The 23,907-nt window shown below is 38.0% G+C and overlaps 2 protein-coding genes across 3 annotated transcripts; one reads left to right on the top strand and one right to left on the bottom strand.

Moving 5' to 3' along the window:
- The first annotated feature begins 2,471 nt into the window (after window positions 1–2,471).
- Window positions 2,472–22,985, top strand: zcchc4 (zinc finger, CCHC domain containing 4). 2 transcript variants are annotated; one of them, XM_049464566.1, is made up of 13 exons: window positions 2,472–2,715; window positions 3,613–3,731; window positions 4,772–4,854; window positions 6,380–6,655; window positions 8,418–8,501; window positions 17,505–17,577; window positions 17,686–17,833; window positions 17,939–18,039; window positions 19,463–19,584; window positions 19,708–19,783; window positions 19,868–19,919; window positions 20,859–20,989; window positions 21,945–22,028. In XM_049464566.1, exons 1-12 carry the CDS (start codon window positions 2,634–2,636, stop codon window positions 20,987–20,989), a joined length of 1,347 nt encoding a protein of 448 aa, XP_049320523.1. In that variant the 5' UTR covers window positions 2,472–2,633; the 3' UTR covers window positions 21,945–22,028. The 2 variants fall into 2 exon arrangements, with proteins under 2 accessions (XP_049320523.1, XP_022526013.2); XM_022670292.2 differs by having other exon boundaries at window positions 2,473–2,715; window positions 20,859–20,985; window positions 21,938–22,985.
- Window positions 7,941–14,879, bottom strand: si:dkey-219e21.4 (tripartite motif-containing protein 14). The gene is made up of 6 exons (XM_022670293.2): window positions 14,698–14,879; window positions 13,540–13,635; window positions 11,749–11,979; window positions 10,975–10,994; window positions 10,729–10,862; window positions 7,941–9,690 (listed from the first exon to the last, which is right to left on the bottom strand). The coding sequence occupies exons 1-6, from the start codon at window positions 14,830–14,832 to the stop codon at window positions 9,098–9,100; spliced, it is 1,209 nt and encodes a 402-aa protein (XP_022526014.2). The 5' UTR covers window positions 14,833–14,879; the 3' UTR covers window positions 7,941–9,097.
- Window positions 22,986–23,907: the final 922 nt, after the last annotated feature.

Genomic DNA, 23,907 nt, shown 5'->3' on the forward strand with positions numbered 1-23,907 from the left:
GACCAACCACATCCAACAGGATTAACTGTGGACGCTGTAAGAGGAAGCTGTCTGAAAGGGATGTTCGGGTGCTAACCCGGATTGTATCCAAAAAGCATAAAACCACGGCTGATCAAATCACGGCAGAATTCAATGTGCACCTCAACTCTCCTGTTTCAGTTTCATTGTCCAACCCCTGCATCTTGGCATCATGTTCTCCTCCACCAGTCTTACACACTGCTTTTGGATAACTTTATGCTGCTTTACTCCTGGTGCAAAAATCCAAGCAGTTCAGTTTGGTGGTTTGATGGCTTGTGATCATCCATCTTCCTCTTGATTATATTCCAGAGGTTTTCAATTTGGTAAAATCAAAGAAACTCATCATTTTTAAGTGGTCTCTTATTTTCTCCAGAGCTTTTAATTGGTTAAGAACCTTAAAATTACCTTATATAAACCTTTTACCTTTTACCAAAAAAGGCTCTTGTATAAAATTACTTTATATATAACAGTGCACAGAATAGATTAGCCTGCTGAAGAACATTATGCACTTCTGTAATAGAAGACTGCAGAGCTACATAATGAGAGGGCATGCACATACACACACACCCCCAACACACACACACACACACACACACACACACTCGCGACAAAAGACATCAAAACAGGACCTGAGATGGCCTTCAGTCTGACAGCTATGTGTGGAGGTGTGGATGCTCCATCACCACACACACACCCAGACACCCCCACCCAAACACACACACACACACCCAAACAAAGGCTGCGTCACACTCAGCATGATGCAGTCAGACTCACCGGTGCTCATCGTTCCGTCCTTAAATCCTCAAACCCTTAAAGCTCCGAGCTCTGCAGCAGATCCTCACACACACTCCTCTCTCCCTCTCTCTGAGACACACACACACACACACACGCGCGCGCGCTCTCTCCGGCGCGCTCAGCACGCCCCCCTGCCCAATGCAGAGATGCTCCAGTCCGCCTCCTCCTCCCCTCACGCGCCAGACATAGGATCGATCTCCAGATAAAGGATCGTGAGAGGCGGACTGCTGTCCGTACACTGCTGCAGCTGGAACAACAGAGTATGAGTGTGTGAGAATGTGTGTGTGTGTGTATGGAGAGCTCTGCTTCACTGTTTGACAGCACTGCTGCTGCTGATTCTGACCACACCCCTCCTCCTCTGCATCAGCACCATCCATCCTCCACACTCCCACATCACCCGCAAAGGAGCCTGGGAAATGGAGTTCTTTCAGAGGATGATTTTGTTTTTTGTCTAAACCAATGCAGAGATTACAGAGATTATATATATATATATATATATATATATATATATATATATATATATATATATATATATATATTGCATTACATGCTCTGTGATTAATTCATCTAAACGAATCATATGTACTTAAATTAATCACCAAAGTAATAGGAATCAACGTAAGATCACTGTAATGTATCACATCAGTCAGTTAATTGTTTCATTTTCTGGCCATTTGAGACTACATTCAAAAATAATTGTAAAACGTCATTATTTATTTTTTTTTATTGCTGCTCCTCTCAATCGAAATTATAGGGGGAAATAAAATAAAAAGAGGAATCTTTTTATTCATAGAATTCATAGAACTTCATAGAATAAAAAATGTATATAATTATATATAGAATTAACAGTATAATAATCATTTTTCTTCAGAAAACAAAAAGCGCTGGATTTAAGGAGTCTTTTGTCATTTGTCGCCCCCTACTGATCAAACTGCAGCATTGATAAATTGATTTTTTTATTACTTTATTTCGTTTGTTTTCTACAGCGTAGATTAATATTAAAGACATGAAAACAATTAAGGGACACATATAGAATAACGTAGTAAACAGTAAAAATGTTTAAGTCGTCCATAATCCCCTGATCTGATTTCATACTAAAAATAAATATTCATTTTCTCAATACAAAACCAAATAAAATGTTTCAGCACTGTTTATATGACGTTTAAAGCTTTTAAAATATAGTTATATCCCTTTTATAAACCTCTGACCAGTGTCCAGTCTGTAACTCCAGCATCAGCTCACCAACCAATTAGTAATACTAGCATTTTCATTACCCAAAAAACGTTTTTTTAAAGTAAAACTAAAATGCCCAGTTAACTTTTCTTTGCTTTTATAGCCAAATATATTATTAATCTTTCCGTAATTAATTGAATATTATGGGATAGTAAGTAGTTACTGTTTGTAATTTGTGTTTTTAGCCGTTTAGCTCAATTCATCCTCCATTCATTTTGGGCTCACTCGCGGGCTCCCTCTAGCGGCCTGCAGTAACTTAACTACTGATATAACGGGAGTGGACAGGGTTTTTATAGTATAAGTACCCGGATGTTGTGCTCCAATCTTTGCGTAAACTAGGGTACTATCTCTAAGTCTACACTTGTTAGTGTAGGAGGAGGGTTGTGTGGATTGGGACACACACACAAACCTGTACGCGCTTGCTGGTGACGTAGAGCGCGTGTAATGTTTGCGCGACAAACCAGCACAGCATGGCCCAGATTATACTGGGTTTATTCTGAGTTTTTACTGCGTTTAGACTGGATTTATACTGGGTTTAGAAGGAGATTCTGGATCAGAATTAACCCCAGCAGCAGCAGAGCTGGATAATGGTGAACACGGAGGATTTAGGAGATATCGAAGCTGTTATTCAAGATGAAGAGGATATAAAAGCTCCACAGTGTCCGCACGGTCTGTTTGTAGAATAAAAGTCCCTCATATTTCACATTTGTAACATTCAGTTTTATTATAATATAGATAGATTAGATTAATTAGTTAAATGTCTGCATGTATGATAGGCTATGTATCAAAAGTTGTTGTTTTTTATTATTTTAACGTGTTCTGCATTGTAGCTTGTACTAAAGTCATCCAAACTATATATATATATATATATATATATATATATATATATATATATATATATATATATGGAATTATTTAATAAATATGAAAAGTGTTGAACGAACCTCTTGCTTGGTTGACATCTCTGCTGGATTTTCTCAGTCAGCTTTATGAGGTAGAGTCAGCTGGAATTCAGGCTTTCAGTTAACAGCTGTGCTGAACTCATCAAGAGTTAATTACTTGAATTTCTTGTCTCTTAATAAAGTGTTTGAGAGCATCAGTTAAAGTAAAGTAGTGAAGAGGTAGAGTTACAGGTATACAGTGAATAGTGAATATTTGAGTAATGTTCTAATCCAGGTTATGAGAAGCAAGAACTACTCAACTAACAGAAAAAAATGAATTTAAGAAAAATTGAAGGTCCATCAATCCTAACAATTTAAATAACTTTTAAAGTATCCTTATGTGCAGTTGCAAAAAAGACCATCAAAAATATTAAAATGATGGAACTGGCACTCATCAGGACCACTCCAGGAAAGGAAGAGCAAGAGTTTCCTCTGTTGTACAGGATAAGTTCATCAGAGTTACCAGCCTCAGAAACCACAAGTTAACAGATCCCCAGATAAGAGCACCTTTACTACATGATTCCTTATGTGTTCCTTCATATTCTGGATCACTTCTGTATTTATTTATTATGTAGAAAAAAAACATATTACTGTAGCTTTGAGTGTGTGTGATGTGTGTTTTCAGGACCTGCTGTGCTGTTTGAGGTGCAGTGTGAAGGAGAGAAGAAGGGAAGGAGGTTTTACGCTTGTTCTGCATGTCGTGATCGAAAGGACTGCAACTTTTTTCAGTGGGAGAATGAAAAGGTGCAGAGCAAAATCTGGAGAGTTAAAATTACACAGTTGATTTTCATTCTCAGAGTGTATTTTATTTTAACTAATTCAATTATAAATAGTCTATTTTTTTTTTTTTTTTTTTAGATTTTTAAGTGTTAACCCAAATAAATTTATATACTGCCCAACAGAAATTTATTTAAACTCTGCCCACTTATTTGACTTCTATAGTTGGTTGTCAGCACCATCCTGTTATAGACTAAATTAAACTATAGAATCTACTCAATACACTTTGTTTGGGTTGAGTTCAGCCTCTTTTTTAACAATATTGCATGAATTGAACAGCTGAGAAATGCAAAAAAAAAAATAATTTTATATGCAGACACATCACAATATGCATATCAGTCTATTAATAATACCACCCCCCAGCTGACGTCCAATTATCTGCGTCTCACTACCGCTATCAGAGACACACTGTTGCTGCTGCTGCATCTAAACCCATACATCACCCAGTGCCCCTCCAAAACTACCCCTCCCATTCTTTAGCCTTTTTCAAATTTGGGCTGAGGGTGGAGTCAGCTAAAATCAGGGGGTTTAGTGCTCCTTTACGTTACACAAAATGTAATTTTCCTATTGGCTCCTGGTATAATGTATTTGCATAATGGGCATATTTCCCCTCACCATCAGTGTGTAAACTTGCTCACCAAGAGTGAGCCACAGTGTTAAAGCAGGAATGGTTTATTCAGTATTAAGAACAAAAACACAAGCTAACCTTCCATGAATAAGCAATTATTCTAATTGATGTTTAACTAACTTCAGTGTTAGTTTAAAGGGGCACTAAACCCTCTGATTTTTGCTGAATCCACCCCCAGCTCAAATGTGAAAAATCCTGAAAGAAAAAAAAAATATATAAAAAAAAATGGGAGGGGTAGTTTGGGAGGGGCACTAAGTGATGTATGGGTTTAGGGGCGGGGCAGGAGGGACAGCTGATTGGCTGAGCTGCAGCAGTGTGGATCAGACGTCAACTAAACATAATAAATAGAATAAAATGTTTGTTTGTTTCTTTCTTTAAGGTATCGGAGGCAAGGCTGCTAGCGAGAGAACAACAGAACCGATCAAAGTTGCCTCCCTTCACTCATGAACAATACTGCACAAGGTATGATTCTGATCTATAAGTTATTTATATATTGCTTTTTAACCACTAATGTTGTTGCAGAGCAGCTTTACGAAAATGTGGTCGCAGAACCAAGAATCAGACAAAATCAGACAAAACATTCCACAACATACACCATGTTAGTTGGTAAATGTGAGACGGGTGGTTGTGTTGTTTTTGGTCAGTAGTGTTTTTTGTCTCTTTCTTATTATTGAATCATTAACACTGATCTTAACTGAGGCTTTAGTGAGGTCCTGCAGTTCTTTAAATGTTGTTCTGGGTTCTTTTGGGATCTCCTGGATGAGTTCTTCATGCCCTTTTGGAGTAATTTTGTTCGGTCGGCCGGTCACTCCTGGGAAGGTTCACCAGTGTTCCATTTGTGTTTTTTTCCATTAGTGAATAATAGTGAATCACTGTGGTTCTCTGGAGTCCTTTAGAAAAGACTTTATAACCTTTTCCAGACTGATAGATAATCAATGACTGTGTTTTCTCATCTGTTGTTGAGTTTCTTCAGATCAGGATGTAATAATAATGTGCTGCTTTTTGAGATCTTTTATCTGCTTCATGTTGTCAGACAGGTTCTATTCTTTAAGTGATTTCTTGATTCTTCAGGTCTGGTTGTGATTAGTAGTGAAATTGCACTCAGCTTTCCAAAAAGTGATTAATCACAGTTTGTGGGGGGAGCACTATTTCACAAAGGGCTAGATCGGTTTGGATAGTTTTTTTCCCTTAATAAATGAAATCATCATGTAAAAATGCCTTTTTATATTTACTTAGGTTATATTGGTCTAATATTAAAGTTTCATGCCACTGTATATGTATGTATGTATGTATGTATGTACAGGGTTCGGACAATGAAACTGAAACACCTGGTTTTAGAGCACAATAATATATTGTGGTGACGGACAGTTCTGGTGGAAACAGGAGAGTTGAGGTGCACATTGAATTCTGCGTGATTTGATCAGCCGTGGTTTTATGTTTTTTGGATACAATCCGGGTTAGCACCCGAACATCCCTTTCAGACAGCTTCCTCTTACAGCGTCCACAGTTAATCCTGTTGGATGTGGTTGGTCCTTCTTGGTGGTATGCTGACATTACCCTGGATACCGTGGGTCTTGATGCATCACAAAGACTTGCTGTCTTGGTCACAGATGCTCCAGCAAGACGTGCACCAACAATTTGTCCTCTTTTGAACTCTGGTATGTCACCCATAATGTTGTGTGCATTGCAATATTTAGAGCAGAACTGAGCTCTTACCCTGCTAATTGAACCTTCACACTCTGCTCTTACTGGTGCAATAATGTGCAATTAATGAAGATTGAACACCAGGCTGCTCCAATTTAGCCATGAAACCTCCCACACTGAAATGATGACAGGTGTTTCAGTTTCGTTGTCCAACCCCTGTATATGTGCTTTTTTTGACCTTCAGAAGATATGCATATGAAAAATATTAAAATCATCATCAGTTTCCATGTGAATGCTTACCTAAAACACTTCTTCACATTTCTTTCATTCTTCTTTCCTGTAGGTTCAGAGAGTTTGCGGGTCTCCCGCTGGATCAAAAGAGGTTTTGTGTGGAATGTCAGATCCTGCTGCTTCCTGTGGAGTGGGAGGGTCACGCCTCTCACCGGGTCCTCTCAGACATCACCGTGTCTCAGCTGAGGAGACCCAGTCTGCTGCTGAGTCCTCTGGAGAATAAGAAGAGTAATGCTCAGTACCTGTTCGCTGAGCGCAGCTGCCGCTTCCTGCTGAAGGTGCTGTCTGGACTGGGCTTCCGGAAGTTTCTGTGTGTGGGGACGCCGCGGTGGGTCTGGATTCATGCTTACCACTGTTTTTGGGTTTAACAATCAGAGAATCACAATTACAGTGTGATAATGGTCTTATCAATAGATTAAAAATAAGTAACATGGGTCTCTGAGTGGTCCAGTCGAGTTGCGGTCGCATTGTCTCGATGGTACAGTATAAGGTGGTTAGGATTGTGTTTAATATTATCGTAAGTCTTGAGACTTGGCTCATGCAAATAGTGATGTGAACAATACCAACAACCACTAGGAGAGCTAGGGATCCGAGTGGTCCAGCAGTCTAAAGCGCTGCCACTATGATCAGGAAATCGACTGTTGGAATCCTGTTCATGTAGTTTGCCATCAGCTACCAGAGCCCAGAGAGAGCACAACTGGACTTGCTCTCTCCCCACATCACTCCAAAAGGGTGATGTGGATCAGCACAAGGCTGCATCTGTGAGCTGATGTATCAGAACCAAGCGTTAGCGCTGTGATGTTACTCGGCAAAGCTGCATCAGCAGCAGTTCAAAAAGAGGCGGAGTCTGATGGTGATAGGGGGAGTTCTAATGAGTGGGTTGGGTAATTGGCCTTTTAAATTGGGAAGAAAATGGGATAAAAATTTGAAGAAAAAAAAACAACAGCAATAGGAGAGCTACGGGAAGCCGCAAGGCGGAAACCAGTGCTGTGATGCTACTTGGCAATGCTGCATGAGCAGCAGCTCAAAAAGAGGCGGAGTCTGACTTCACATATGTCGGAGGAGGCGTGTGTTAGTCTTCACCCTCCTGGTGCTGGGGCATCACTAGTGATAGGGGGAAAAATGCCAAAAGTTATCATTAAACTCAGGTGATCCTGAATCACTTCCAAGTCCACAGGTGTATAATTAAAGCAGCACCTAGGCATGCCGGGATTTTTTCTACAAACATTATTGAAAGAATGGGTCAGTGAACTCCAGCACTATGGTACCGTGATAGGATGCAGTTGTGAAATTTCACTACTCACTACTAAAATATTCCACAGCCAACTGTCAGTGATATTATAACATAGTGGAAGAGACTGGGAACCACAAGTCAATACATCACTACAGACCTCCAAACTTCATGTAGCTTCAGATTAGATCAAGAACAGTGGAGCATAGAGAGACTCGTGGAATGGGTTCCAATTGACCTCTTGGATGAGTTGTTCATGCCCTTTTGAAGTAATTACGAGAGACCGGCTACTCCTGTACTCCGGTTCACCAGTGTTCCATGTTTTCTCCTTCTGTGAATAATAGTGAATCACTGTGGTTTAATAATTCACTCAAAATACATGTACAGTCAAATCTAGGGAATATGTGATACTGTAATATTTATTCAGTGTGGCTTTTGTAATATGGAATATTTTACCGTTGTGTACAGATTTTACAGTTTAGTTAACATTAAAACATTAAACCTTTCTATTTGTAGAATACAATAGGAAGAAATCTGTATATTTTTTTTAGCATGAAGTTGAGAAAATATGTGACAGATAGTTCACCTTTATAAAAACAAGACACACAGTGAGTTCACATCATTCATTGGCTTTTAGATGTTAATTTGTGAATATACGTGCAACAATTAATACAGAAAGTGGGTGTGTCAGCATGACAAGGCAGAAATAACACAAAAAAATGATGAAATAATATTTTTAAAGATACAATCGAGCAGTGCGCAGCTGCATCCTCAAGATCTATGAACCAGTGTTTACCGTAAAACTTGAAAAAAAAAAAAAAACTTGAAATTTACATAACCAATTATTCCCTATTTACAGATTACATGAACTGATCAAGGTGCAAAGCTCAGAGAACAAGAGTAGTGACCCCATGAAGAGTTTACTGTTGGACATCGACTTCAGGTAAGGTTTTTTTTTTTTTTTTTTAACTTTTCTTTAAAATCACATGTAAGTGATCTGTATCTGTGTGTAATGTGAACGAATCTGTTCCTGAAACATCTCACATGCTGCACATTGATACCTGTATAAACATCTCCTTCTTCACCAACAACAAAAACCCTCATATTAGAGAGACGAGAGACTCGTAGCTTTATAAAGGGAAATGGATGAGTTAGCAGCTCATATGTGGAGCATCTTTTGCTGGAGTGGAGAAACAGGAAACAGCTGCTCTGTAGTTCTTGCTCAGGTCCAGGAGGTGAAAAAAGGCCAGGCGGTTTGCTTTTGCTGTTTTTTTTTTTTTTTTTGTAGCTATAGCTGCACAGCTGCACCAAGAGATGTGTTTGTGGGTACGAGAGAGAAGCACGCAGCGCTAATGCTAATGCTAATGCTAATGTGTAAAAGCAAAAAGACGCATGAATTCTGATTTGATTTGACCGTTCACATTCATGTCGCATGTCCGTGAATCGGATACGTATCTGATTTAAGACCACATATGAAAGTGACTCAAATCTGATTTCACTCCAGCCTGGTAATGTGAACATAACCTTAGTGGTAATTGATTAGAGATCACAGATTTCGATGTGATCTGATACACTTTGTCCATCTCTCGCTTTAAAGAAGCGAAATGCTGGAAACAGCGGCTCGGTGAACTGGTGATAGGCTCTCTCGAACACGGCTGTAGAAGCTGCTGAGAACTCCTGCAGCACTTTCACGGTTTCAGCATCGTAGAACACCACGCGACCCTTCTGGTAGTTCACGTAGACCCCCACCCTGTCCGGTGCCCCCCGCCCTGCCCTGCCAGACAGCGCCACGTGCCGGTCGTTGTGCCAGGCTGAGAGATGTCCGTCCTTGAACTCCAGACACCAGGACATCCTGTTCCTGCCCAGTTTGGTGCTTTTGTCCTGCCCTTTCCTGTTCAGGCTGCCATAAGCCACGCCCACTGCCCAGTCCGAGCAGCAGTGAACATCTACCTCCCAGTAGTGCTGACCTGCTGTTATTGGAACGGAGCCCAGGGCACAGTAGACCTGATCAAACTGCTGCGGGTGATGAGGAGCTGAACTGTCCTCTGCGGAGATGTGCAGGACATGTCCTCTTGGAGACACCTTGATCTGTCTGTGGCTGGTTGTCCTGTCAATCACCACACCTGTGGAGTCTGGGAATAAAGATACAGGTGCATCTCAAAATATTAAAATATCAATAAAAAATTACTAAAAAATATCTATTTTAAGCATTTTTTATTGTTAATGATTATGGCTTACAGCCAATGAAAACCCAAAAAAAAGAGTATCTTAGAAAATTAGAAAATGTATATAATGTGGACAGTGTGCCAAGTCCTGCTGGAAAATGAATTTCGCATCTATATAATAAATAGAGTTTCACATTTTGAACTGAATTACTGAAATAAAGTAACTTTTCAATGATTTTTATTTATTTTTTTTTTTTTTTGAGATGCACCTGTATATGTGTTAAAATGTTAGCGAAACAGTTGATTCTTAGTATAGGCAAGAACAGACAGTAAGGGTTGCGATGCTCATTGCTATCTTACACCCCTAATACGGTCTATTTTAACACCTTCTTCCTGCATTCTTTAAATAGCAGCAGTGCTTCTGAATATACAGTATCTACACTGATGGGCATGGTGGTCTGGAAATGAGGTGTGTTCAGGTACATTTCTGGAGTATTGCTATCTTGGCAATGGAAAACACAGGAGCTCCACTGACTGAATACAACCTAGACAGACGTCAAGATCAATAAACAGAATAAAGGAGTGTAAATGAGCAGGTCAGTTTTCTCTGATGAGAAGCGTTCGTTGGACACGTCCAGGTAGTTGCGCCGTTAAAATGGCAATCTGCCATTCATCTGCCATGCCAGTCAGAGCTCACCTGACTCTTAAAGGAAATGATGAGCAACTGACACGCTGATTGGTTTATTTTATGTTACGCCCAAAATCAACCACACCTACGATTAATTAAGATATTTAGTCTATGCCTTTTGTGGGTTTTAAGCCATGCATGGTGTACTTTTCCCGTCGTTATGATAGCAAAGACAGAATGACACCCTAAATCAAGCTGCACAATGCTTCTAAAACTTTTTTTATTCATATTATTATAACAGGTTCATCTGGAGTATCTCTATTCACCACCGGTGTTATTCATTAATAAGTAGTGTATAATTTAAACAGTATATTTACCCAGCAGCAGCCTCTTTCTCTGTAGTTGGGCCTCCAGCTCTTTGGAGATCTTCCCTAAAGCCTTCATGAGCTTCTGGAATTTCTCCTCGTTAAGCTTTATGGCCTCTTCAGCTGCGTCCGGCTTCTTCTGGCAGCTACAGGAGGGATGATTCAGGAAAATTCAGTGAGTTTCGTCCTTTGTAAACATGAGCTGTTTTAGTATTTACTGATTTAGTCACTATATTATTAATATTAAAATTAGTTTACCTGAAATCCTCAGCTGAGACCTGAAAATAGAATGTAAAATCAGTTATATGGTGACAATACAGCCTGTAGTTGTTCTATAGTAATGAAATTTAATTACTATTTGTATTAAAAATAAATTACAATTATTAAAACAAATTACAGTTGTCAATCTTAAAGAAATTAATGCATTAATGACTTTCTCCAGAAAAGCAGAGAAAAAGCAAAAAAAAAAAAAAGCCACAACACCAGGAGGGTGAAGACTAGCACACGCCTCCTCCGATACATGTGAAGTCAGACTCCGCCTCTTTTTGAACTGCTGCTGTTGCAGTGTTGTCAAGTAGCATCATAGCGCTAACACTCTGAGAAAAGCACAGCGACTCGGTTCTGATACATCAGCTCACAGACGCAGCCTTGTGCTGATCCACATCACCCTAGGAGTGATGAGGGGAAAGAGCGCCATCTACTGTATCCACCCAGAGAGCAAGGCCAGTTGTGCTCTCTCGGGGCTTTGGTAGCTGATGGCAAGCTGCATGACAGGGATTCAAACCAGCGATCTCCCTATCATAGTGGCAATGCTTTAGATGGACATCATGCTTTCTAGAATTGGCTAGAATTGTACGTGTGAACAGACTAGCAACTCTGACAGAAATCCAATAAATCACATGCAAATTTAAGCAATTATGGCAAAAGTCACGGTAAACTATGCTAGTTCCTGTCCCATGACATTTGGTATATCAGTATATAGTACTAATAATGGCAAACGCACTAAAATACAGTCTTTTCATTCATCCTCACCGGCTGGTTGCTGTCAGAGCTGTTCTCCTGCAGCTTCCTGATGCTGCCGATGTGTTTACGGACCAGTCTGTGGTGCTGAGTCCAGTCCTGCAGGAACCGGGTCAGTTTACTGCTGTTCTCCCTGTGGTCTTGTTCCAGCATGGCCAGAACTGCCTGCTCATCCTTTTCTAAAGCCAGACGCATCCCGTCGAACCGCTCGCGTACCTGCTGCTCAATATCCCCCGCACTCACCTTCACTCAGAGCACACAGACAGAGAGAGAGAGACAGAGAGAGAGACAGATAGTAGAGCTTAGATCAGGCCCAAAATATCCAGCCCAAGCTGCCCTGACCCACCCCACCCCATAAACTGTCATTATGAGCCCGAGCCCAATTTAAACCTGACATTTTTCTAGTAAGTAAAGCGTTAAAATGAGCTTTTTCAGGCTGTTTGAATGAGCGAAATCTGTTCAGAATAATGCACTTAATTAAAGATTAAACCACCAACAATGCGAGCAATGATCCACAGGACTAAACATCAGTAAATTAGGCTACAAGAATAATGTCTGAATGACTTTCCTCCAATCTAATATAATTTAACATGATTTAAGAACATACAACACTTTCTAAACCAACAAACCTTTCTATATTGAGTTTAAAGCCTATGTGCAAAAATACAAAAAAAACAGCAATACTGCTATACACTGCACAATCATTAAACTCAAATAGACCAACAACAATAACATAATTTAATGACTTTCATCTACTCTAATATAATGTAACATGGTTTAAGAATACAAAATACTTTCTGAACAAACAAACAATTTTATGCTGAGCTTATAGTCTAAGTGCAAAAATACAAAACACAGCATTACAGCTATGCACTGCACAATCAATAATACCAAATAGACCAAGAACAGTAACTTTATCTATAATGACTTTCATCTACTTTAATATAATTAACAAGGATAAAGATTATAAAATACTTTCTGAACAAATTAACATTTTAATATTTAGCATATAGCCTACATCCAAAAACACAAAAAAATCACAGCAATAAGGCTATACCCTGCAAATTAAGTGCGTAATGCGGACAAGTGGCTGTGTCATTATAACATTCTAAGTTGTGTAACTTTTATTTTAAAACACAGTTTGCTAGTATATTTCCCCACGCCCTTGACTGAAGAGAAGGAAAAGAGAGGGGGGGGCGAACTCAGATGATTGGGCAGGAGTTCAGGGCAGCTTTGCTGGAAAAGCATGAAGCTGAAGCCCCCCCACACAAAAAGATAGGGGAAGAGAAAGGGAGAAATAAATGAAGGAGGAAGATGGGGAGGAGGTGGGTGCAAGGTTGTTCGACACGCAGGTAGAGAGGAAGTGACGGTTTGTATAGGTTGGAGAGTGGGAGGAGTAAGAGCGTGGCTCAAACTCCCAAATTTACGATATAAAACTCTATATATTGCGATTATCACTCCCTAGCTTTATATAAAATAAATATAGCATTAAAAACAGACACCTACATCACAGACTGTTTGGCCATTTTCTTGAGCCCGACCAGACCTGGCAGATGGGAAGATGGGGTGGTTCTGGGTGGGTGTGGCTAAATAATTATGGTTAAATATGCTTCAAAAACCACATTCAAACCACAGGGTGTTAACTTATTAAAGCTGGGGCTTTTTAATTGAGTGCATTTATGTGCATTCCTGAACATGCCAGTGCCTAAACATGTGTGAAACTCAAAATAAATGTGATTTTAATCAATCCTTTTTTTATTGTATAAATGATCTTATTTTATTAATTATCTGATTATCACTTACAGTCAGGTTGACATGGCGTTTCTTCAGAGATGCCATTCGAGCTTCTGTCTTCCTGCTGTCGTTCTCCAGCTCCTCCAGCAGCCCCGACAACTGCTCCTAGCGTTCACACATTACAGCTTTAATTCAAAGTCAAAGTCAAAGTCAAAGTGTTTTTTATTGTCATTTCAGCTATATACAGAGTACACAGTGAAACGAAACAACGTTCCTCCAGGGACCATGGTGCACATAAACACAGTGTAGACAGAACAATAGTGCAACAGTACAAAAGTGCAGACAGACAATACAACACCATACAGACAAAGAATAATAAATAACAAGACAGTGTGCAAATTATGCAGTGTGCAAAAAGTGTGCAAAAAAGACCAGTGAGGTAGTAATTACCTCTATTACACAGTGTGCAATAGAGTCCACTCTTTCTTTTGTGGATGTGGAAAGTGAATTCTGCTCTTATTACTTACTAAATTAAATGCATTGCATTAAAGTCAAATAATTCCTAATATTTACATTCTTGGCATATGTCATATCATGAGAGAATATACCATAAGGATACCATATGATTAAATACTGTGATTAAACACTGCATAAATAATCATTAATACAAAAATACATTCATATTGTTCACCCTTTTAATCTAATGTAGACGTTTCAGTGTTTGGCTAAAATAGTTTAAAAGACAGAAAAACGTGTACCAAACAATGACTAGTTTGAATCATATTTTGTTTTGTCAAAAGTTGAGGTGGCAGCAGCTTTTCTATGAATGCAAAAGTGGCGAATTCAATGGGTACCAGTTTAAAATAAGGTTTCTTTATAAAGGGCTTAAAAATAGTTTATAAAGGAGATTATTAATGGTTATAATTTTTTAAAATAATTTAAAACATTAAAAAGCACTTACAACACCTAAATAGAAAGAACAACAGTGACCATGACTTTTTTAACATATGGTATCTAACAAAATAATACAGAAAATCAGTTTAGTAATTTAATATGTTATTATAGTTATAATAAATAAAGTTATTAACTGAAATGTTAATGATGACTGATGGAAAATATGAAGTGAAATAAGCATCTATAGGTAAGATCTGAGGTTTAACAGTATAAATGAATGTGGATTCACTATTTGGGACACAACAGGCCACTGTATGAAGACTGTAGTCTCACCTGTGTGTACTCGGCTGTGGCGGCGGCTGCTTTACGCTGTGTTTTCGGGGAGCGAGGGAAGGGCTGGGTGACGGGGGCGGAGCTCAGCAGGTCTGGCCCTGGAGCTGTGTGGGCTGTGCCATCATTTTCAGCCATTTCTGATGATCTTGCATTAAAATAATTATCATTTATACATGAATACCATTAAAATGCATGTTGAATTGCATATCTCATAACTTAACATAGTCTTTTATTACAGCCAGGTCATCTTCTATAACACTGAACATGTGTATAAAAAAATAAGAGACCACTTGAAGAAACTTGAGTTTCTTTGATTGTTACCAAATTAAAAACCTCTGGAATATAATCAAGAGGAAGATGGATGATCACAAGCCATCAAACCAAACTGAACTGCTTGAATTTCTGCACCAGGAGTAAAGCAGCATAAAGTTATCCAAAAGCAGTGTGTAAGACTGGTGGAGGAGAACATGATACCAAGATGCATGAAAACTGTGATTTAAAAAATTAATTTTACAAATTTCGTAGGCAAAAAAACACTATCTTTACATGTATTAAAAACCGAATGATTAAAAATAAAATACTGTGCTTTTGAGAATCAATATAATACAGTATTACAAAAAAAAATTACAATACCTTTATATCTATATATTAGTATTTTCTTACACCCTAGATTCAAATCGGCTGCATTATTTTACAGTATTACTGTGGGGTTAAATCTGTGTTCTTTCCAGCTCCAGGAAGTCAGAGTGCAGTTTGTCACGACACGCCTGCAGCAGAACCTCCTATATTTAACAGCATTCAGCTTAGCAGTACTCAGAACAGCCGGATAAATCAAAACCTGCAATAAAATCAATTCTGTAGTCCTTTTGAATCATGCATTCATAGTTAAAACTGTAGTAAATCATGTGCATTAGCTTTTTTGTGCAAAAATGTAATTAGGCTTAATTTTCAATGATTATTCATAACCAAATTGACATTAAATCACTGCAGCGGATCCTAAAACTGTATAAATAATAATAATTATAATAATAATAATAATAATAATAATAGTAAGTGATGATAATGAAGTGATACTTACTGTAGACAGTGGGAGTGTGTGTCCGTGCTCTTGCTGCTCTCTGCGCTGGTATGTGTGTGTGTGTGTGTGTGTGTGTGTGTGTGTGTGTGTGTGTGTGTGTGTGTGTGTGTGTGTGTGTGTGTGTGTGTGTGTGTGTGTGTGTGTGTGAGACGCTGAAAACGATCGTATAATCCTATAACAAGCCAAAGCCTGTTTGTATCCGCTCACATGTAGGAGCGTGTATTTGGTGTCCTCGTCTGCAGTGTTTCTCCTGCCAGTTCATACTTTTGGCACCTAATATGATAATTATTCATACAGAGATATGGCCTGTGGGGTTTATATATAAGCAGGAAATACTTTTTAATAAGCCAGACTGAAACCAAACCCAAACACAATATATTAAAATGATGAAAGCTTGCTGTTCTCTAAATACTGTGAATTACAATGGAAATTGCCTATATAAAATGTGCTTTCCAGTAAACTAATACACAAACACAGCAAAATAAAAACTGTTACTCTGAATCCTATAACACATATATTTAACTATTTAAAACATGTACTGGTCAATCTCAGCAAGCTTTAAGGTTTTTAACCCGAAGATGCTTATGAAACTCGTGACATTTAAAAAAAACGCATGTTTAAAAGCAAGTTCACTAATTCCTTTGATTTTCTCTCAAGAAAGTCTTTATTTTAAAGAAATGTTTGACTGCATGTTTAAATAATTGATATTTATGACCAACAAAAAAAAAACACTTCTGTTACTGACACTCACTCCTGTTACTTTTTATGTTTTGAGTAGTTTGAGAATTAAAGCAACAGGAAGAAGTTTTACGCATAGAATTTGCACAAACATGAAAAATAGCGAAATGATGGCTAAGCTAATAGCATGAGGACACTGAGCACATTCTAACGATTTTTCCAAAATTTGCAAAAAAAATAATAGGTTAAAAGACTAGTTTGAATTATTTTGCATGTGGTGTTTCCTTTTGAAGCTTTTTAAACTCTGTAATTTATTAAATTGTAAAAAAAAAGTGTCAAATTTAATGGTATTACTTTAAAATGAGGCCCATTTATAAAAGGTTATAAATACTTTAAAAAAAAGGAGTTTATTCATTATTTTATTAGATACAGGGGTTGGACAGTGAAACTGAAACACCTGTCGTCATTTTAGTGTGGGAGGTTTCATGGCTAAATTGGAGCAGCCTGGTGTTCAATCTTCATTAATTGCACATTATTGCAGCAGTAAGAGCAGTAAGAGTGTGAAGGTTCAATTAGCAGAGTAAGAGCACAGTTCTGCTCTAAATATTGCAATGAACACAACATTATGGGGGACATACCAGAGTTCAAAAGAGGACAAATTGTTGGTGCACGTCTTGCCTTTAGCATCTGTAACCAAGACAGCAAGTCTTTGTGATGCATCGAGAGCCACGGTATCCAGGGTAATGTCAGCACACCACCAAGAAAGACCAACCACATCCAACAGGATTAACTGTGGATGCTGTAAGAGGAAGCTGTCTGAAAGGGATGTTCGGGTGCTAACCCGGATTGTATCCAAAAAAACATAAAACCACGGCTGATCAAATCAAGCAGAATTCAATGTGCACCTCAACTCTCCTGTTTCCACCAGAACTGTCCGTCACCACAATAAATTATTGTGCTCTAAAACCAGGTGTTTCAGTTACACCACATCTAGCTTATGTCTCATCTCACAGCAATGACATTTATCATTTTCTTTTGTTTTCTCTTCCAGATATTCTCAGTTTTATGGGCAGGACGAATTCTGTCATTATAACATGTTTAACCATCACTTCTTTAATGGAGAGGTAAAATCACACAGTACTCAAACTAATAAGCTCTTCTGCAGATAGAAGACAGTAGCTATGATCTGAAAGAACAGTCTGATCCGTCTCCTGTTCTCTCTCTCTGTACAGGAAGCATCCAGAGTGTTCCTGGACTTCCTGACTGAGGACAGATCTAAAGTGGTGATGGTGGCGGATCCACCGTTCGGGGGGCTGGTGAAGCTGCTGGGTCACACCTTCTCAAAGATATCAGAAACATGGAGAAAGCAGCAGGAACCAGGTGAGTTTGAGTCTGATGCTCTGTGCTGGATAATAGGCAGTATTGTTTATTTATCTGAGCTTCTGTGTTTAAAATATGAAGTATTTTATCACTGTTGTTCTGCAGGGCTGGGCGTGTCTGAGATGCCGATGGTGTGGATATTTCCGTACTTCTTTGAGCTGCGGATTCTCGAATGTTTCCCTTCTTTTGCTATGTTGGATTATCAGGTATAAAATATAATAAGTAAAATCTGAAACTAGTGTTATATAAAGCTAGAACCAGTTATCAGTAATTTATTGAATAATATAAGTGAAGTCTGTTAAATTGATTCATTCAATTGACATTCCTTTATAAATCATTGGTTGTTTGGATCAGCTATTTCAGTTAAATATATCATATAGCAGACCAACACAGTGATATTTGAGAAATAAAAAAAATTAAGTTTATAGGATTTACATAAAGTGTGCAATAATTCTTTAAACTAAAATAGGTGCATAAATTTGGGAACCCCAACAGAAAAATGACATTAATATTTCGTAGATCCTCCAGAAAACCTCTTCCTATAGCTTTCAATGAGTTAGATCTAGAATCACTCAGCTGGATTTAGGGCATGTCCGTATGTCTTTGGTATCGTGAGGGCACAAAAAAAATACACCTTGTCCAGCGTAATGTGAAATAAACCAATCAATGAGCCAGTTGTCATTCCCTTTAAGAGGCAGGTGAGCTCTGACTTTGGCACGTTTGTATCTTAACAGTGTGTCGCTTTTGCGCGTCTCAGCTGTAAAGATACACCAGCAGTTCATTTAACCCTACTATTATGTTCTGGGTCAAAGTGACCCATTTTAAAGTTTGAAAAGCTAGGAAAAATAGTTAAAGTATTTTTTTCCCCAGTATGAAACTTCTTCTGCTTGCCTTAATTAGTGTAATCAACATGTAACATGAAAATGTTTCACCTCACATATTTTTCATCCACCCCCTGCAAAAACTAAAACTAAAACAAATTCAAAGTTTCAATGTTATGTAAAACTATTGTGTTTTATATGTTGGTTTCAAAAGTAATAAAGTCGTGAAACATTAAAAAAAAGTTAAAATATGTACTTATTTATGAAAAACAAGTGAATTATCTTAATTGAAGCATTACCTGTTAGAGGTAAGAAACACCACTGCACTAAATATTGATAGAATAATTAGCAATAGAGTTAGTAATTAAATATTTACACTGCTTGCTTGGATTTTTTTTGGTTTTAAACATCTTTTGGATAATTAAACATGCACCAGGTCAATATGACCAGGGAACACCATTACTGTTCCTGACAAATAAACATAACAGGAGGGTTAAGGTAACAGCTTTGTTTTGTTTATTGTTGAGTTAAAAGCAACTCGCAACTCGTTTTAATCAGTCAGTGGAGCACCTGTATTTCCTGCTGCCAAGATAGAAACATGGCAAAAAATGTACTTGAACACACCTCAATTCCTAAACTTATGCGATATTTTAACAGCGCGGACGCAATGCACGAAAATAGACTGCAGGCGGGGTGTAAGATAGCAAAAAAGCATCACGTTAGTACCCCTAATCTAGCCATGCTGAAACTAACCTGTTAATACTCATTTATTATTTGTTTAGTTTATCTGTTATATGTTAATCTGCAGGTAGATTATGACAACCACCCTTTGTATAAGCATGGGAAGTCTGGCAGGAAACAATCACCTGTCCGACTCTTCACAAACCTCTGTCCCAAAGACATTGTTCTACCAAAGGAGGAAGGCTACAGGTGAACTTAAATGGTCAAACTTTACATTCTGTTAATTTTTTTAAGCGGATTGTTGTTGTTTCTATCTATTTTCACTCAGTTGCTGGTGGTTATTTTCTTTTCCTCTTTATCTTTGATTGTCAGATTTTGCGCTATTTGTGAGAGATACGTTTCAGCAGGGAATAAACACTGCTCTGTGTGTAACGCCTGCACATCAAAGGTAAGTCTGGCCTGTTTTTAGGAATATTTTAGACGACAGAAAACTGCTCAACAGAACTGAATGATCTCTTTATCTCCTTCTCAGAATGGAACAGAATGGAAGCATTGTTCACAATGTGACAAATGTGTGAAGTCCTGTAAGTGTCAAATTATTTACCTCTCTTAAAGGAGAACTCTGGTGTAAAATGGACTTTTGTTGTAGTAAAACATAATAAAAAGTTCTTAGAGAATAAAGAATAGCACACCTCTGTTCTGCCACAGCGTTCAGAGATCCAGAAATTTTAACAGTTTGTTCAAACACTCTTCAGACTGGGTGAAACGGGGCATAATTTGCCCCAATAAATCGCTTTTTACACTGTTTTACAACTAGCTCAAAGTAGCTCCACACCTTCCTGCTAGAATCTGGAGAGCCCTGATATTTAAAACGAGGCATTAATAACTTAAAAAGTGCACAAGAAGCTTATTAAAAACCACTGTTTACATCCTATAACGCTATCTTAAGCTCTGAGCGCCACCATCACTGTACTGATAATGACATACATATATATAAATATACATAGACTCGGAGTCTACGCGGAGTCTATATGTTTTTATGTCTATGTTATTATCAATCAGTACAGTAATGGCGGCGCTCGGAGCTGAAGCTAGTGTTATAGGATGTAAACAGTGTTTTTTAATAAGCTTCTTCTGCACTTTTTTTAAAGTTATTAATGCCTCGTTTTAAATATCAGGGCTCTCCTGATTCTAGTAAGGAGGTGTGGAGCTACTTTAAGCTGGATAACAGTGTAAAAAGCGATTTATTGGGGTAAATTATGCCCCGTTTCACCCAGTCTGAAGGGTGTTTTGGACAAACTGTTAAAATTTCTGGATCTCTGGACGCTGTGGCAGAACAGAGGTGTGCTATTCATCAAAGGTAAGAACTTTTTATCATGTTTTACTACAACAAAAGTCAATTTTACACCAGAGTTCTCCTTTAGATCAGGTTCACAGGCCTGATTTAATAGCTATAAATACAGCTTCACTCACCTGTACTGAACAGAGGAATGTATTGTGTTGTGATGCTCCGCCCCCCTCAGCCTGGAGCCATTGTTCTTCGTGTGGTTATTGTGCTCTGCCGAATCACCAGTGTGGGCAGACGGGCTGTTTCAACTGTGGCGACCGTGGGCACAAGCTCAGAGCCTGTCCAAAGAAAGGCAAGAAAAAGTGAGTATAGCTGTAGCTGTATATATATAATAACTCATTTTTTAATAACTAATACAGTATAATTAGCATTCATAAGTACAGTGATGATGTGATAAAGAACTTACATGTGTGCATTTATAGTGAGGTTGAGGATCGTAACAACCAGCTGAAAGATACGAGCTGTACAGGACTAGGATAGTTAAATCCATGTCTCTCCAAACCATCACTGATCATCAGTAAATTTTACATTTCATTTAAAGTAAATCAAGGGAGCAGAGTCTGGAGGAAGAGTGGAGAGACACACAGTCCAAACTGCTCGAGGTCTAGTGTGAAGTTTCCACCAATCAGTGATGGTTTAATGGAGAGTCATGTCTGTCATCTGCTGGTGTTGATCCACTGTGTTTTATTATCAAGTCTAAAGTCAGTGCAGTTTTGTTTTCCCACAAAATCTTACAGAATCACTTCATATCTTACAGCTTCCCTCTGCTACTGATAACTTTTATAGAGATGCGGATTTCATTTTCCAGCAGGACTTGGCACCCTGCCCACACTGTGTACCAAAAGTACCAATTGGTCTTAATATATTCTTCTAATTTTCTAAGACACTGATTTTTGGGTTTTCATTGACTGCAAACCATATTCATCAGCAATAAAATTAATAAACACTTAAAATAGATCAATGAATTACTTAAAATGAACTGAATTACTGAAATAAAGTAACTTTTCAATGAGATTCTGATATTTTTGAGATGCAACTGTATGTTTGGTGCATCATTAATTACATGTATGAAGATTATCTATTAGATGTCTTCTGTGGTTTTCCAGTACATTTCCAATTCAAATAAATTCCAATTTTTTTTATTTGTTGATTTGCTCAGTCCTTAAAAGTTTCTGTCCAAATATTTCATAACCTTACAGTATATGTTGAGATATGAAAACTGAATGACATGTGATGGTTCTTGTGGTTTAACAGCTTACAGCAGCAGCAGCAGAAGAAGAAGAAGAAGAGTAAGAGTGGTAAAGCAGCTCCAGGAACGTTAAACAAGAGCGGCAACAAAACCACAGGCAAACACAAGAGAGGCAAACACTCACGCGGGAAGAAGTAACTGGTCACGTGATTCCTCTCTCACGCAGCGCTGCAGAGGTGTGACACTGTGCTGGTGAGGGTGAGGCTGAAACTCGAGTCATTTATCCTGGACCTGCTGGAGTTCTGCAGCTTTAGCAGGACTGAAACATCAAACTTCTGTAGTGAAGTTCCAGTAAAGTATTGAGAAAACTGACTGGTTATGTTGAATTATTGAAATTCTCGGTAAAAAAGTATTAAAAATAAAATATCACACATTTATAAAACATTTCGGAAACACTTTGTATAAATCTCATGTCTATTAGAATCTATAAACACAAACAAACATATTCATAACACATTATAATGCTTTTATAAGGCATTATAGATATAGCTATACATATTTATAAAAGTGTATAACACATTATATGCATGTTTATTATGCTGTGTGAATTGAGACTATAATGCATCATAAGCTATGCTTGTAATAGGTTACAGATATGGCTTAAAATATATATTTCCATGAGGGTGCCGAGTGGTCCAGCAGGCTAATGTCTGCCACATGCACATGCAGCAAGTCATCAGCTGCCGGAGCCCCGAGAGAGCACAGTTGGCCTTGCTCTGTGTTCATAAGTAGGCTTTGTTGAGGTTCTTGGTATTAACATATCATCTTATAAGCACAGCTTATGATGCATTAGAATTACAATTCATAGTTGTAGAATAATACACATGGCTATATATATATATTTTTTTTTTTTTTCTAAAAGTGTATAACACATTATAGCAATATTTATTATGCCTTACGCATACATCACAATGAGTTATAAGTATGTTTATAGAGACATTTATAAACATGACTAATAGAAGGTGTTACTGCCATTTTTAAAAACATAACTGATTTTGTTCATTCTTTTGTTTTTTGTGTTTTAAGTGCAGAAATAAAAATCTGATCAACTGATTTATGTGATTTGTTGAATCATCTGTATTAAAGCAGTAGAGCATGAGTGTGTTTAACAGCACAGCTTTAAAGTTATTTACAAAAACACATCATCTCAAGTGTTACAGAAATGACAAACATTTATGTTTTTAAAATTAAACCATTAAATAAAAAAATTAAACCAGCATTAAACATTTCTTAATCAATTTTTTTTGTTGTTAAAAGTAAAAAGTTAACACTTCATTATGGGTTCATTTAGACATACCTTGTATTGTTCTCAAACAACCCAGGAAAACACTGCATCTTAAAGTAATGAAGCATCACACACCTGAAAGAATTCTGCATGGAGGAATGGGAAACACTTTCTCCCAGCCTAAATATCTTAAGAACTGGTGTTGTGCTGAAATCCATCTTCCCTTGCTGTGTATTTGCGTCACGCAGCAGTACGGGTACAACAGATTACAGTGCTGGTTATTCTGTATCTACTGTAACTGTAGATTAATTACAGAGCAGTACGGGTACAACAGATTACGGTGCTGGTGATTCTGTATCTACTGTAACTGTAGATTAATTACAGATCAGTACGGGTACAACAGATTACAGTGCTGGTGATTCTGTATCTACTGTAACTGTAGATTAATTACAGATCAGTACGGGTACAACAGATTACAGTGCTGGTGATTCTGTATCTACTGTAACTGTAGATTAATTACAGAGCAGTACGGGTACAACAGATTACAGTGCTGGTGATTCTGTATCTACTGTAACTGTAGATTAATTACAGAGCAGTATCGGTACAAAAGATTACAGTGCTGGTGATTCTGTATCTACTGTAACTGTAGATTAATTACAGAGCAGTATGGGTACAACAGATTACAGTGCTGGTGATTCTGTATCTACTGTAACTGTAGATTAATTACAGAGCAGTACGGGTACAAAATCA

The sequence above is a fragment of the Astyanax mexicanus genome, chromosome 15, assembly GCF_023375975.1.
Source record: "Astyanax mexicanus isolate ESR-SI-001 chromosome 15, AstMex3_surface, whole genome shotgun sequence".
In the NCBI taxonomy this organism is placed as follows: Eukaryota; Metazoa; Chordata; class Actinopteri; order Characiformes; family Acestrorhamphidae; genus Astyanax; species Astyanax mexicanus.